This window comes from Gekko japonicus, unplaced genomic scaffold, assembly GCF_001447785.1.
Source record: "Gekko japonicus isolate JY-2015 unplaced genomic scaffold, Gekko_japonicus_V1.1 scaffold27, whole genome shotgun sequence".
In the NCBI taxonomy this organism is placed as follows: domain Eukaryota; kingdom Metazoa; phylum Chordata; class Lepidosauria; order Squamata; family Gekkonidae; genus Gekko; species Gekko japonicus.
Genome location: NW_015172002.1, coordinates 465,271 through 479,073, shown reverse-complemented (window position 1 = coordinate 479,073; position 13,803 = coordinate 465,271). Strand labels below are relative to the sequence as shown.

General features: G+C 39.9%; 1 protein-coding gene across 1 annotated transcript in view; it reads right to left on the bottom strand.

Annotated features, from left to right (window-relative positions):
* The window catches only part of STARD9 (StAR related lipid transfer domain containing 9), a 165,620-nt gene that overhangs the window by 15,215 nt on the left and 136,602 nt on the right, over positions 1 to 13,803 (bottom strand). The window contains 2 exon segments of the mRNA XM_015420039.1: positions 370 to 567; positions 1,900 to 12,099. Of these exon segments, the coding sequence (XP_015275525.1) occupies positions 370 to 567; positions 1,900 to 12,099 (10,398 nt within the window).

The following is a 13,803-nucleotide window of genomic DNA, read 5'->3' as shown; positions in this document are numbered from 1 at the left end:
CAAGAGCTATGGAGGGGCCACATTAGAGTTCTGTTCAAACTAATGGTAGAAAAGTCTATACCTCTTTTAACTAGAGAGAGACATGTCTGAAAGAAAAAAATATGCTTGTTTGTGGGACGTAATATAGAGTATGCCTCTTCCTTGTGCAAAAATCAGTAGATCATCACGTTAAAATGTTTGGACACATTCTAGGAAATCAGGCAAGGCAAGACAGCTGTATAGTATAACATGATATATCCCTTTGTACACACAAGACATCTATTGTAAGACATGATTACATTTTGATAGTTAGGAAGGGGGAACAAATAGCTCAAAGTACCTAAAATCCTCACTCCTCCAGAAAAAAGAACCAGGAACAGTAAAGCCTACCTGGTATTTTCTATAACATCTCTTCTCAGTTGCTGTAGGTATTCACAGTGTCGGCTAGGCAGGTCTGAATCTCTCTGGTTCATATCCACTGACTGCAGAAGACTAAGATGTTTTTGTGGACTGAGGCTACGACTCCTTCGGAAACACTGAAGTCTCTCCTCTCTCTGTTTTCTCAGTATCTCAATTGACTTTCTGTGCCTGTCGTGGGGATGGTGGGAGAAAGTTGATAATTCATATAACACAGATGTGGTGAAAATTACAAAGCCCACTGTATATATGTTAAGATGTTAGTTTGTATGCTTACATAAGAACTAGGACTGCAAGAGGGGAAATGAATATGCAAAATATATAAAATTCTAGCAGTTGAGAAAAATAGAAAATTGTTTTTTAAAAAATTAAGGTAAATATGAAAGTTTTTAATGACTAGGTCTTAAGGGAAATGAAGGAATTGTAGATAATGTTAAAATCCCACATTTGACACAATTGGGTGGATCCTACCCCTGCCCTCCCACTTTATTTATTAAATATTTATACCTCATTTTCGCTTAAGTCTGAAGCCTTCCCCTGAACTGGTTCTTCCACCAGAGCAACAGCCACTTAACTTGCAAAAGCTCCTTAGGCTGGAGGAAGGCTACTTAGAGGATGGTTGGATCCACTCCAATGTCAGACTGCAGATTTTTGCCAATTGCACCCTCCTGCTACAGACCTCCAACTTTCTCCCCATGCTGTTCAAGAGGGCCCCCGGGCCCCCAAAGAACAGCATTTTGAGTGTATACTGGCCTGCAGCAGAAGGAGGGAAGCAAAGAAGTTCTGCTTCTTGTATGGAAATCCCTTACATTCACAGAAATTACAGGAGGATCCAAGCTTGGGTTGCCAGGAATGGATACATTGATTGCATGGCCTGGCAACCCGTGAGAGATGTGGGGAGGTAATGACTTACTGTGGGGAGCAGCAATCCATCACCACGTGATGTCACTTCCAGCATGACCTAGAAGCTTTGGCATTGCATCGTGGTGCCACTCTAGCACTTACCCACATACGCTATGGGATTCTGGGCAAGTGCTAAAACATCGCTTCAGTCCAATGCCAGCACTTCCAGGTCACATGAGAAGTGACATCATCATGCAGTGGTGAAGATCACCTTCCCCCATTTTGCCAGCCTGCTTCTGCCCACCAAATAGATGAGCATCAGTGGGCATTAGTTACAATCACCAGGAGTTTGCCCGCCGTTAGCAGGCATCTGGTAAGCCTAATCCAAGCCAAAGGGTGTATGTTTCTCCACCCTCACTTCGTATCATTGACTGCAAGCAGGAGAGGGGAAAAGCACAGCATCATGATTACTTTGGATAAGCTGCATTACTCATTACAAAGAACGTGAAATGGATGCCATTTTCAATAGCAGCCCCATGTTCACATTATGTCTAATTTGCTTTGAAATATTAAAAACAATAGTTTTTAGTAATAAATATCTATGGTTGTTCCATGAGAAGCTATGCTTCTGGTATTTTTAAAAAATGTAAAGTAATTCACCTTTCATAAAGTTGCTGTTTTGTGGGCACTGATGTCAAATTCTCGCCTGCTCCACTCTGAAGGATCCTTAGTTGTGCGTCTGTTTCCCCAATGCCATAATTTAACTTTGCCTCAGTGAGTTCCACAGTAAGAGGAGGCTGATTCATATCAAAATGGATGCCAGACATAACCTGGGCACGCTCTCTTTGTAGTCTCTCAATTTCTCTGGTTTTCCTTTCACCAAGCAAGGGTCTATCTTGAAATTCTATTGTTCTTGTGTTAATTGTCCGCCTTTCTGCCGGACTCTGGATATCACCAGTACTTCGAGTCAGGCTAGTTAAAGATGAGTGGGCACCCCCCTTCACACCACACCAGTTGCTAAATTTATTGTGCACAGGCAGGTCACGAAGACTATAGCTACGAAGTCTGTGAGTCTTTACTAAGGAAGTATTTTCATTTAGCAGAATTTCAGTATTACACTCAGTTTCCATATCTGATTCTGCCTCAACAGTATCATCACCTTGCATTTCACTAATTTCAGATGCTGAACAAGGATAGTTTTTGTTAGTTCTCCAAGTCTGATGGCACCGAGGAGAAAAAGAATCAAGCAGACACCTTGGGGACTCAGTAGATTTTAAAGATGAAGATCTATTAAGCTCATTTAAAGATATCTGAAAGGATTTATTAGTTGGTGAGGATTCAGAATTTCCAACAGGACTTTCATATTTGATTCCACCTGAAAAGTTTCTTGCTGTCCTGGTTGCACATATCTGATGAAAGGAATGTTCCACTGGCACAGTCTCTCTGTGATCATCGACTGAATATTCCCCATGGCTAGAAAGTTCCAATGTGCTGCTTGAATGATAGAGTCTTTTGGTGTGAACTGCAGTATGTGTAATTCTGTGCTTTTGTTTTGATGCACCTATACCTGAAAGCTCTTTGGCTGTATTCTTAGCCAAGGCATTTTCAGACTTCTTGCAAACCTCCTTGCTATCTCTAGATGTGGTAGACTCACTGTCTGTTTGTGAAGAAGTATCTACATGAAGATCCTGAGAAGCAATGTCGTATAGTGGGCCTGATTCCCTTTTTCTAAAACTAGCTAGAACATTTGCTGTATCTCTCAGATTCCCAACAGAACTTTTGAAAGAAGTGGATTTGTTTAATGAATGCTGCCGACTGACTGGACTGGCACTAAGCGTCAGAATAGGGGAAGATGCACGGTCAACGAACAAGCTGTTATTGCAGTACAGTTCCCTTGTTTCTGGAATTCCATGTTTACTGACATGTTTCCTATCTTGAGAATAGCATGCTGAAGATAGAGAGATGCTAGAGGAAGGTTTACTAACTACCAGGTGTGAAGTCTCATCATGTTGAGAGTGAAAAGAAGATGTAGTTAGAGAAGGTTCAAGATTGCCAAGGGTAACTGTTTGTGCAGCAACTAATGGTATCTTCTGCATGTCTAGGGAAGAACTGGAGTCTTTATTGAAGGTAGCCTTAGACACATGGGACTCTTCTAGAATTTTATTGTCATCATGGCTTCTTAAGTCAGGCATGCTCTGTAGCATCAACCCCTTTCTATCTGATATTCTCTCTTTCATCAGAGCTACAGTGTCTGTATGTACAACCTTCACAATCACATTTACCTCCTGAGATTTCATTGGTTCACTTTCGATTTTAGATTTGATTTGGTTTTCTTTGTTCTTGCATTGAGGGTGTCTTAGAATATCTGTCTGAATGCCTATGTCTTCTGTTGTTTGAGTATAGCTATCAGACACTGAAGCTTTCACATTTTCCTTATCCTTTGTTTTTTGGTCGCTTTGTTCATTATCTTTAACTGTATGTAAAGAAAAATTTCCTAGCAGCTCAGAAGTGCTGTGAAGCAGCTGTGATAGATGCATAGAAAGATTCTGTACACTTGACCAAGAAGATGGCTGTTGGAATGAACTCCTAGCTTCCTCTGGTTTTCTTGCAGATATATCAGTGTAGCTTCTGCGGTGTCTCTTTGGTCTTTTATGCTTTGCTGGAGGCTCCGTTTGTGTTTCCCGTTCACAAGTAAGATGGCCTTGAGGTTTACTACAGGGTAAATCTGATTCAGAAGGGTAGAGCAGAACAATTTCATCAACCTGCATGGACGTGTTTCCGGACTGTTGAGAGCGATCACATCTGGAAATGCAGTTCTCAGATGTAGTTTCATGTTCATCATGAGAAGCATTGGAATAATGTTTGATACTTTCATCTGAATGTGTAGATTCAAAGCCCTCTCTTGCAACTTCCCATCCCTGAATGTCATCTGTGCTACTTATGGTGCTCGACAGTATTCTCGCATTAGCATAAGAACTGAGATGAGAATGGAAAGGAGAATTCTCAGAGTTTAAGCCATTATCCACACTGGAGCACCTCATAACTGTTTGAGTATCCAGGCTCAATGGGGGTGGGTTGCAAGAGACATCACTTGCACTTCCAAAAACATACTGCTTCCAACCAATCTTACACCGTTCATCTTGCTGCCATGAGTGAATATATGGATTAATATCACTTGAACTAAAGTGCATTACATCTTTATTGTCCTGTAATAGTCCACAGGATGCTTCTGTTCGGAATCTTAGTTCTTCTGTGTCCATGTTGTGTCCATATACTAAAGGAACTTTATCTGAGCACTTTCCAGTCTCTGTATCCATGGGACTATGAGTTGTGCGATCAACAGCTACTGGATAGCGAACAGGAGAGGGGTCTGAAGAGTGACTGCTCTGAGATCGTTCTCTCCAGTTTCTTTTATCAGAGTTAATGGATCTCTGAGCTTGAGCTGATTTCTTTTGAAACCTCGGTTTATATTTAACTGGAACAACACTGTCTGCCTTAAATTTTAAACAGCTATCAGTTCTGTGTATATCATCTTCAGTTGGGGATGGAGGCTCAACACTCATATTTAATTCCTGTAATGACTTAGAAGCAAGATGCTCACAATAGTCTATTTTAGATGACGTTTCAGAAGCACATTCAAAATTAGTAATGACAACAATAGATGGGGCTGATAAACTATGACTCTGTAAACCACACTGTTCATCATCTCTGCTAATGTTTGCATTCTGTACAGTAAAACCTTTTTCTTTCTTTCTAAGTATCTCTGGTTCAGGTTCTTTTTGCAAAGACAAACAGCTGTTACCTGATAAATATTTAGAAGACATATTGTCATTAATTACTGAGGGATTTAGCTGTTCTGACATCAAAAATTCCCTTTCCTTATTCAATTCACATTTTTTAATGACATCAGTATTAGCTTCAGAGGTAGGTCTATTTTCTATATTAACACTGCTACTAAAATATGTACTTTGGTCTCTTTGTGAATCAGGGCATGAATGTGGAGGAGGATATGAATTTGGGCCAATGTTTTCTAAACATCTTTGCAGTGGAACTTTAGCTCTATACTTTGGACAAACTTCTGCTTCAGAGTGGTTTTTTTCAAGTTTAGATTTGTGGATTTCACTGTCATCTAAACTTGTGTTTCCTTGAGAGCTAGAAGTAGTCTCTAAAGCACATGGCTGCTGGCCAAATATCACAGTATCACTGCACTGACTTTCCTGCATTTGACTGGTAACAGGCTCTGGGAAGCTTGATGTAGCTGCATTTAGAACTGGTCTTTCAGTTTCGCTCTGATATCTACTGAGGCTAACAGGGGCTTCTGAAGATGAGCATGGAACCTCTGGAGAAGCTTGATAACAGACCACTTGACTTTCTTGCACTTGGAAAGCAGACGACAAATGGGAAGTCAAAAATGCATCTTGTAGCGAGTCAGTATAATGCATGCACATGGAAGATGTGAAATCTTCAGGGGATCTTGAAGACTCAGTAATACTTGCATTTTTAAATTCTGTACACATGGGAAAATCTTTCAGAGAACCTAAATGAGTCTGCATCACTTCATCATTGCTTATTTGTTCTAAGCTTTGATGAGTAAGCAAGCTTCTCTCTTGCAAACTTATTTCTGTCCTATCTACATTATTCTGAAACTGTAAATGTAGATGATTCTCATTCTTACCCAGACATTCAGGGAAAGAACTTTCCTCTTGCTTTTCCTTTTGATATATTTCCACTATTTCTTGAGGTTTTGCACTCTCAGCATTACTGATGATTTTGCTATATTCCTGATGCACATCATAGTCACTTTTTACATCCAAAAATTTAGAGTTTATGTTTTTTCTTTCCCCAAAATAAAGACCACCAGTCTCATACTTGTCTATAGAGTACTCTAACAAAACGTTTGGAAATGAAGTGGAACTGTTTAAGAGACTAGCAGAATATTCAGAAACATATGGTTTCATATTGCACTGTGCACAACTGTCATCACGGTAATTAGCATTTTCCCACAAGGCTTGGGTGGAGTGCTGTAAAAGTTCTTCTCCACCTTCTGAAGTCACGTCAGAGTCCCTCTCACAGAGATCATGAGAAGATCTGTACACCATAGTCTCAGTTTTTCCCTGAGACCCCAATTCGCTGATAATCTGTTCGCTATTTGTTTCACATTCTGTCTCAGTAGAATTAGTATTTCCGAAGCATTTATTTGTCTGATTATGTTGCAATAGTGAATCCAACACTTTCTGACTGTTAATACTATTAAAATTCTTTTCAGAAGAAAGTTCAGGTAAACACTGTATTATTTCTTCTGCATTTTCTTTGAACACTGCAGAGGGAAACATTGTTTTGGAACCAAATGAGCCTAACACAGCATGTTCTTTTTGAGCAAAGTTTTTAACTGAATGTAAATAATGTTCTGGTTTTTGGTCTTCTCTTGCACTGTGTTTTTCATTAGAACTCCCCAAATCATTACTTGCATTTTCAGATAACAACTTTGTGAGAGGCATTTTTTCATTAGCAGGAACAAAAGCTAGCGATCCATGGTATTCTGCAATACATGATTTTGGGTTATCCTCACTAGGAACTTGCTCAGATCCAATATAATCAGAAGCTATTTTTAATCTGATGTCTGCTTTCATTTCTCTGTCCTGTTCTAGTAGTTCATGAGAAAAGTTAATATAGTTGTTTTGCACAACAACATCAGAATTATCTCTTCTTCCTTTGGTAGAGGTAGACAGTGTTCCAGCCTGTATGTTACTACCCATTTGTGTTTCATAGTACTGGAGACCTGTGACATCACTAGTGCTTCTACTGAATAGCACTGAAGAATCACCTGCATCAGTAGGGTCATCTTGAATATTTTCTTCACTTCTATTTTTTCCAGTTAACAAAGGACTATGGACAGGCTGACAGAGCAAATCTTTAACACCTATGGCAGTTACTCTATAGCTTAGATTTATACTTTCTGGTAGATCTTTTTGGTTAACATTTACTGAGTCATTACCAACATCACCTTTATTCTTTGAAAAAATGTGAGGTAACCATTCACTTTCTTCTGATACTTCACTTAACAAGGTCTCCTTGTTTGAAATACAGTAGCTGCATCTGTTCTCTGGTAGAACTTCAGCTTGATTTTGTGAAGTTTCTAGTTCTGCTCTTTCACTATTTTCTTTGAAATACCTCTCTTCCTCTCCCGTTTTAAAAATATGCATGCTTTGTGTGTTGGAGCTATGGGCCAGTACCTCAGTCATAGCCAAATGAGCAGGGGTTATCAGATGCATTTCCTCTTTTTTATTAGGTATAAAGTCATCTGCGACAGATTCATAAATATCAAGTCCATTTCCATCTAAAGTTATAGATGCATTAATATTTTCAAAATTATCTACTTGTCCAAACTCTTCACTTATTTTGCATTGCCCAACTACATCTCTATCTCCACACAAAGAACCATCATTACTATTGTCCCTCAGTGTTTTATTTGTGACACCTGAATGACTTCTTTCTCTCTGTGTTTCATCGGTGTCAAGACATGCTACTGGTAACTGAAGTCCATCCTCTTCTTCCAATGGAGAAGCAACAAAATACTTTTCTGGAATCTCATCATCATTGGCACTGTCACAATATAGATGATCATAAGCTGGTTTCTCTTGGACTAAAGCATCATTTTCAGCAGTGTGTGGCCCAATTAACCCCTCTTTTTCTGATGCATCACTTTGTTCTTTGCCCTCTGTTTCAAAATTAATTATATTCTCATCAACTGCATTTTCTTGAAAAACAACCTTGGGGGATATCAAGCTTTCTATTAAACAACTCTTACTTTCATTGTTAGGTGTTTTTTTATGTTCTTTACTGCAATCTGAAGTGTCCTCTTGTCTGCTTTCTGTGGGTACAGAGGCACAAACAGTTTTTATAACTCTGTCATCTTGAACAGGTTCTTCATATTCGTCAAGGCAGTTAACAGTTTTTTTAGTTAAAACTGTTGAGCTACAATACACAGCTGACTCAGTTCTTTCCCAATCTGCTTTCATGTCTGTGGTGTGACATTCACTTTCTTTTGAATTTTCTTGAATTTTAATTTCATCGACATTGCTTGACTGAAAGGTGATGTCAGGCCCAGTTGTTGCTTTTGATGCACACAGTTCTCCTTTGCTGTTATCACTCAGCTGGACCTTCTCTTCATTAGTTTCTTCCTGTGTTTCAGTTACAGGCAATCCTCTTTCACAGTTCTCATGCTCATTGCTGGGTCTGTGAAAAGGAGAACTTGATTCAAAGCTCTTCCTATTCACTACTGGTTCACTTTGAGATTCAATTCCAGGATAATTACACAAACTTTTATTCTGACTAGATTTAATTTCTAACATGTCATTTTCCAGTTTGTTAACACTATTTATTAGCTTAGTGAGTTCTTCACAGCACACTGACTTACTACTATGTTTACTCTTATTTTCTCCAGAAAGTGATACAGCAGCTGTGACAACTTTCTCTTTGAGATATTCAGATTCTTTATTCACACAAGGAGTCTGTGCCTGGGAAGCTGTAGCTGAGAAAACTCTATTTTCTAACACTTTTACAGAATTATTTTCAGTGTAATTTTCGGCTTGAGTGGTACACAATTCCACTCCTGAATAGTCAGTTTTTTTAAGGTCCATACACAGAAGTGATGCTTCGTTCACCTCTCTTGATGAAGGTAAAGATCTGTGCCGAACTTTGGTTTTACCAGGACAGCCAAACTTGTCAGAATTATAAAGAACTGTGTGTTTCTCATCAATAGAGGTAATAGAGCCAGTTTCTTTTGAATTATTTCCTGTATAAAATGATCTGGTCTCACAAACGTCCTTTTCTACTCTTGTTGTGTTTTGGCACAATATATTTGGATTGGATTTTGAAGAGACTTTATCATCAAATGAACAAGAATCAAGAACTGAAAGTTCACCTTTTTTCTCATTTACATTTACACTAGAACATATCACGTTGTCTGTCCCCAAATCCATACAAGTCATGTTATACATTTTCCCTTCAATGGTGTTTCTCATCAAATGTTCAGTGTCCAAAATTAACAAACCTTTTTGTCTTGAGTAATTTTCAGAGCAGTCTGGTATGAAACCAGAATAAGACTTGCTCACTAAGGCTTCGGTTTGAAATTCAAAACAATTTCCTAAACTCCATTCTTCATCTTGCAGTTTTTTTTCTTCTACCTCTCTAAACGAAGGCACCTCTAAAGCAGATTCTGTTAAGACATCTCTGTTTTCATATATAATGGCTTTCTCAGTTGCAGAGATTTGTAGTAGTGGAGTAAATTGATCCTTACGGTGAGAGGCTGCTGTCTTCATAGGATACGATCTGTTTTCAGCAGAACTGCTCACCGAAGTGTCTTCTGCTGTCACCTGCTGGTATCTTATTTTCTGTGCTAGGTTAAAATTACATCCATCATATCTTACCAAATGGATCTTATCATGAGAATACTCTTCTTCCTCAACATGATTTTGACTTTTGCTTCTTATGTCACACAGACAGAAACTTTCATTACTAAATAATATATTTTTGTTTGAAAACAAATTTTCATGGCATTGATGTTTTTCTTCTGTTGTGCCCACTGTAGCCAATCTAGGAGGCTCACTGGATAATGTGCAGATGGATTTATCTTCAGTATTTGAATCAACTACTTCTGAGTCCTTTATACTACCATCACAGTCATAATCAATGCTGTCTTTTTCAATAGTTCTAAAGATGCAGTCTTCTAGATTAGTAGTTATATGAGGTTCTTCTCCTTGTAAACAGTGCATACTGGATGTAGAAATCAATGAGTTAGTTTTTGAAACTTCATTCTTCTCAGGATAAATTGAAGAAACAGAGAGGTCTTGTTTTTCTGATGCTTGAGATGAATTATTTTTGCCTGGGGTTTCTTTTAAACAGCTAGATGTTTGCTTCCATTCATCAGTAGATCCACCCTCAGCCAACTCATCAGGTTGATGGTTATTAGACTCTGGTGGTAAGGCAATCTCACAGTAACTGTGTTTTGTAGGAAATGCAGAAACATGATCAAATGAAATGTCTGCTGTTGAGCTGAAAACTGACATTGCAGCTCCTACCATTTCTCTCTCAAGATGTTTTCTTGTTTCTGGTAATGGTGTTGATGGTGGTGCAGATGAAAATAGCATCTCAATTTTGGTAGGCTCATGAGCTATCCAATGAGGCTCTTTATAAGAGACAAATGATAATTCAGCAGCTGACTGTCTTAGTTCATCCTTCTTCATCCAGTTATGTGAAGTGTTAAAAGGGTGTACCTGAGCAACCTGAAAATCTGAGTGGTCTTGGAAAGAAGGCATCACTGTTATGGGGCTGCTTTTCCCACTTTTTAAGTCATAGGAAAGCCAAGCATCTGACGAAATTGGAAGATTTTCACCTGCAGCATGTGGTCTTTGATCTAAAGACCTTCCTTGAACTGAAAAATTAATTTTCATCTCCTTCAGTGACTGATCACAAATGCTACTGGAACCAGACTGTGTACTAGCATCCAGATAAAAAGAACTAGCATTGAAATTCAAGTCATCAGATTTTCTTATTATATTTTCATCAGAGTTGTGCTGTTCATTGCCATTTCTGGTTTCTAACTGTGGATTTTGCAATCCCCAAAAAAGTTCTGCTGGCACTTCATCTAATGACTCCAATTTGCATTCCTCTGCCATGTCTTCTGATACTTCATCAATATCACCTAGACTATCCAAAGAAAAGCTTCTCTCATGCTCAGTCAAATGACTGCCTGATGTAGATGTGGTTGCCAATACTGAGAAGAGAGGCTGACAGTTACTGTCCTTGTAAAAGTTAACAGGTTCTTCATGGGCCCAAGGAAAACACTTTTGATCTTGGCTTTCAGGTTTGTTCAACTTTTCTGTAAGAGAATCCTGAGACATCTGGCTGTCATCACTTTCAGCATCTTCCAGGTCAAGGGTGTCCTGAATTCCAGCTGACTCTTCCTGCCTCACTTGCTCAGTCAGGACTGCTGTATAAATACATGAAAGAGAATCCACAGAATATGTACTATCTGTATCAGAAAATCCAACATCTTCATCTTCTTGCCAGCTCCTCAGTGTATCAGGGGCTGTTTTTGAGATTCCAACACTCAGCACCTCAGCACTATGCCACCTTTTTTCACTAAGTTTCTCATTATTTATCTTGTTAAGGCTCCCTGCTGAAGTTGCCGACCTCAGAAGTTCACGTCCTTCCTCTGACTGTTTGTCTTTCGGATCTTTTTTTACATTTTTTGCTGTCTGGTTAACATGCTGTACTGGTAGTTTACCACATGCTGCTGACCTTTTTAGTTCTTCGATAGAGTTTGCTGGCAGAGAACCCTGGTGTTTGTTTCTTACACATTTTCCTTTTTTCTTACTGATTTCCTGATCTTCATTCTCTTCTAAGTGTTTTCCCATACACAAATTAGTGTCTCCTAGTGCTTTTGTTCTAGTCACTCGTTTTCTGGTTTCAGGTTCACTCTTTTTCTTAAAGAGATCAGGAGAACAGCTCTTAGAAATCTGGGCTTTAGGTCGAATTTGCCTTGGTCTATTATCTGTTTTCTCCATTTGATAATAGTCTTTATAGATATGAGAAATTACTTGCACATTACTAATGCTACTGTCTGCTCTTTGTTTATTTGCCAGACATAATGACTTATATATTTCAGTTAGCTGCCTCTGGGTTGCGAAGGAGCCATCATCAATCTCAACATCAACATTATCTGTTCTTGAAAGTTCTTTAACTGTTTTGGGAAGATATTCCACAGACAATGATTTCTTTGATTGACTGACTTGAGAGCATCTGTAGCTGTGTGCTGAGGTAGATAATTCATTGGAGGTATCCCTTTTCAGGAAAAAACTGTAAAAAAAACATATATAAAAAGAATCAGCTTTCTACACTTAGTTTCAAAACCCTTTAAAAAAGAAATTATGACATTGCTTTCAAAAATCATGTTTGCCACCATGGAAACCTGTCAGTCTTGCTTAGAAGTCAAGAGGCTGCTCTGTATGAGAGCGGGCAGACAGAGAAAAGTACAAGGAGTCCACAATAGCTCTGCAGTCACTCATTGCCCAAAAGAATATGTACACAGTGGTATCAGGGTCAACACTGCGATACAGCCCCCCCATCCAAATGATATAGTAAACAATCCATAAAGGATCAGCAACCTGGATATTCAATGAGTCTCTCCTAATCTACAGGATGAATGGGGAGGCTTTAGCTGTCAAACCATGCCCCAGGGGAACTGACTAACTAGCCATTGGTAGCACAGTATGGGTTAATTTAAGATTTTAAGAACGGAGAGTTTTTGATGCACAAGGATTCTTCCTCTTGTAAATCCCCCGTTCACAAATCTGACTACTGTATTACTTGCTGATCTTCTGTGTGGTCCCCACCCCCATTATAGTCATGCTAGATTAGTTAACAGGAGTGGTAAGAAATTTGGTATTTCTTAAAGGAAATTTGGTGTTTCTTAATGGAAACCTGTCAGGTTCGGTTATTAATTCCAGGAAACCATAAAATAAATACAACGTTCACTTTTTCGAGTATAAAAACAGGTTGCTTACCAGTAGCTGGTGATCTTCGAGTGCTCATCTGTGCATTCACACCAATGGGATCTAGTGCGCCTGCGCTGGATCTGCCGGTGCCGTAGCAAGCTCTTTTAAAGGATTTTCGCGCCCAGCCCCTCCGGGCATGCGCAGGAGGCCCACTGCGCATGCCCAGAAGGACGTGCGCGGACATCCCACCAGTTCCTACAAACCGCCGTGTATCAACTCCTAATAAAACAGGTAGAAGAAGACAGCAGCAGGGCAGGAGGGCGGGTGGTGTGAATGCACAGATGACCACTCGAAGATCACCAGTTACTGGTAAGCAACCTGTTTATCTTCTTCGTGGTCTCTGTGCTTCACACCAATGGGAGATTAGCGAGCAGTAGCCTACCTGGAGGTGGGTGCTGTCAGGTGTTTACTGCTTAGCCGATGATAAAACCTGATGTCCCAGATGGTCACTGGTGGTTTTGCGGACGTCTAGGGCGTAGTGCCTGATGAAGGTATTAGGTGTGGCCCAGGTTGCGGCTTTGCAAATGTCTTGCAACTGGACTCCCTTCAGAAATGCAGTGGATGTCGCGACAGCCCTGGTGGAATGAGCCCGCACCGGGCCTGGTAACGGCTGTTTCGCCAGTAGGTAGCATAGTTGTATTAGACCTACGATCCACTTGGATAGATGTTGGGCTGTGATTGGAGTGCCCACATGGGGTGTAGCGTACGAGTGCCCACATGGGGTGTAGCGTGTCTGGTGGGGCGCGTCCTATCTAGATAGAAAAGGAGGGCCCGCTTCACATCCATATTGTGCATTAGCCTGTCTTCCTGTGATTTCGGATCAGGATAGAAATCAGGGAGATAAACTTCAGACTGCAAATGGAATTCAGATACCACCTTCGGTAAAAAAGAGATGTCTGGCACCAGACAGACCCCATCTGGGAGGAAGGATAGATAAGGTGAGTCGTGTCTGAAAGCCAGGAGTTCACCCACTCACCTGGCCGAGGTAATGGCAACGAGGAATGCC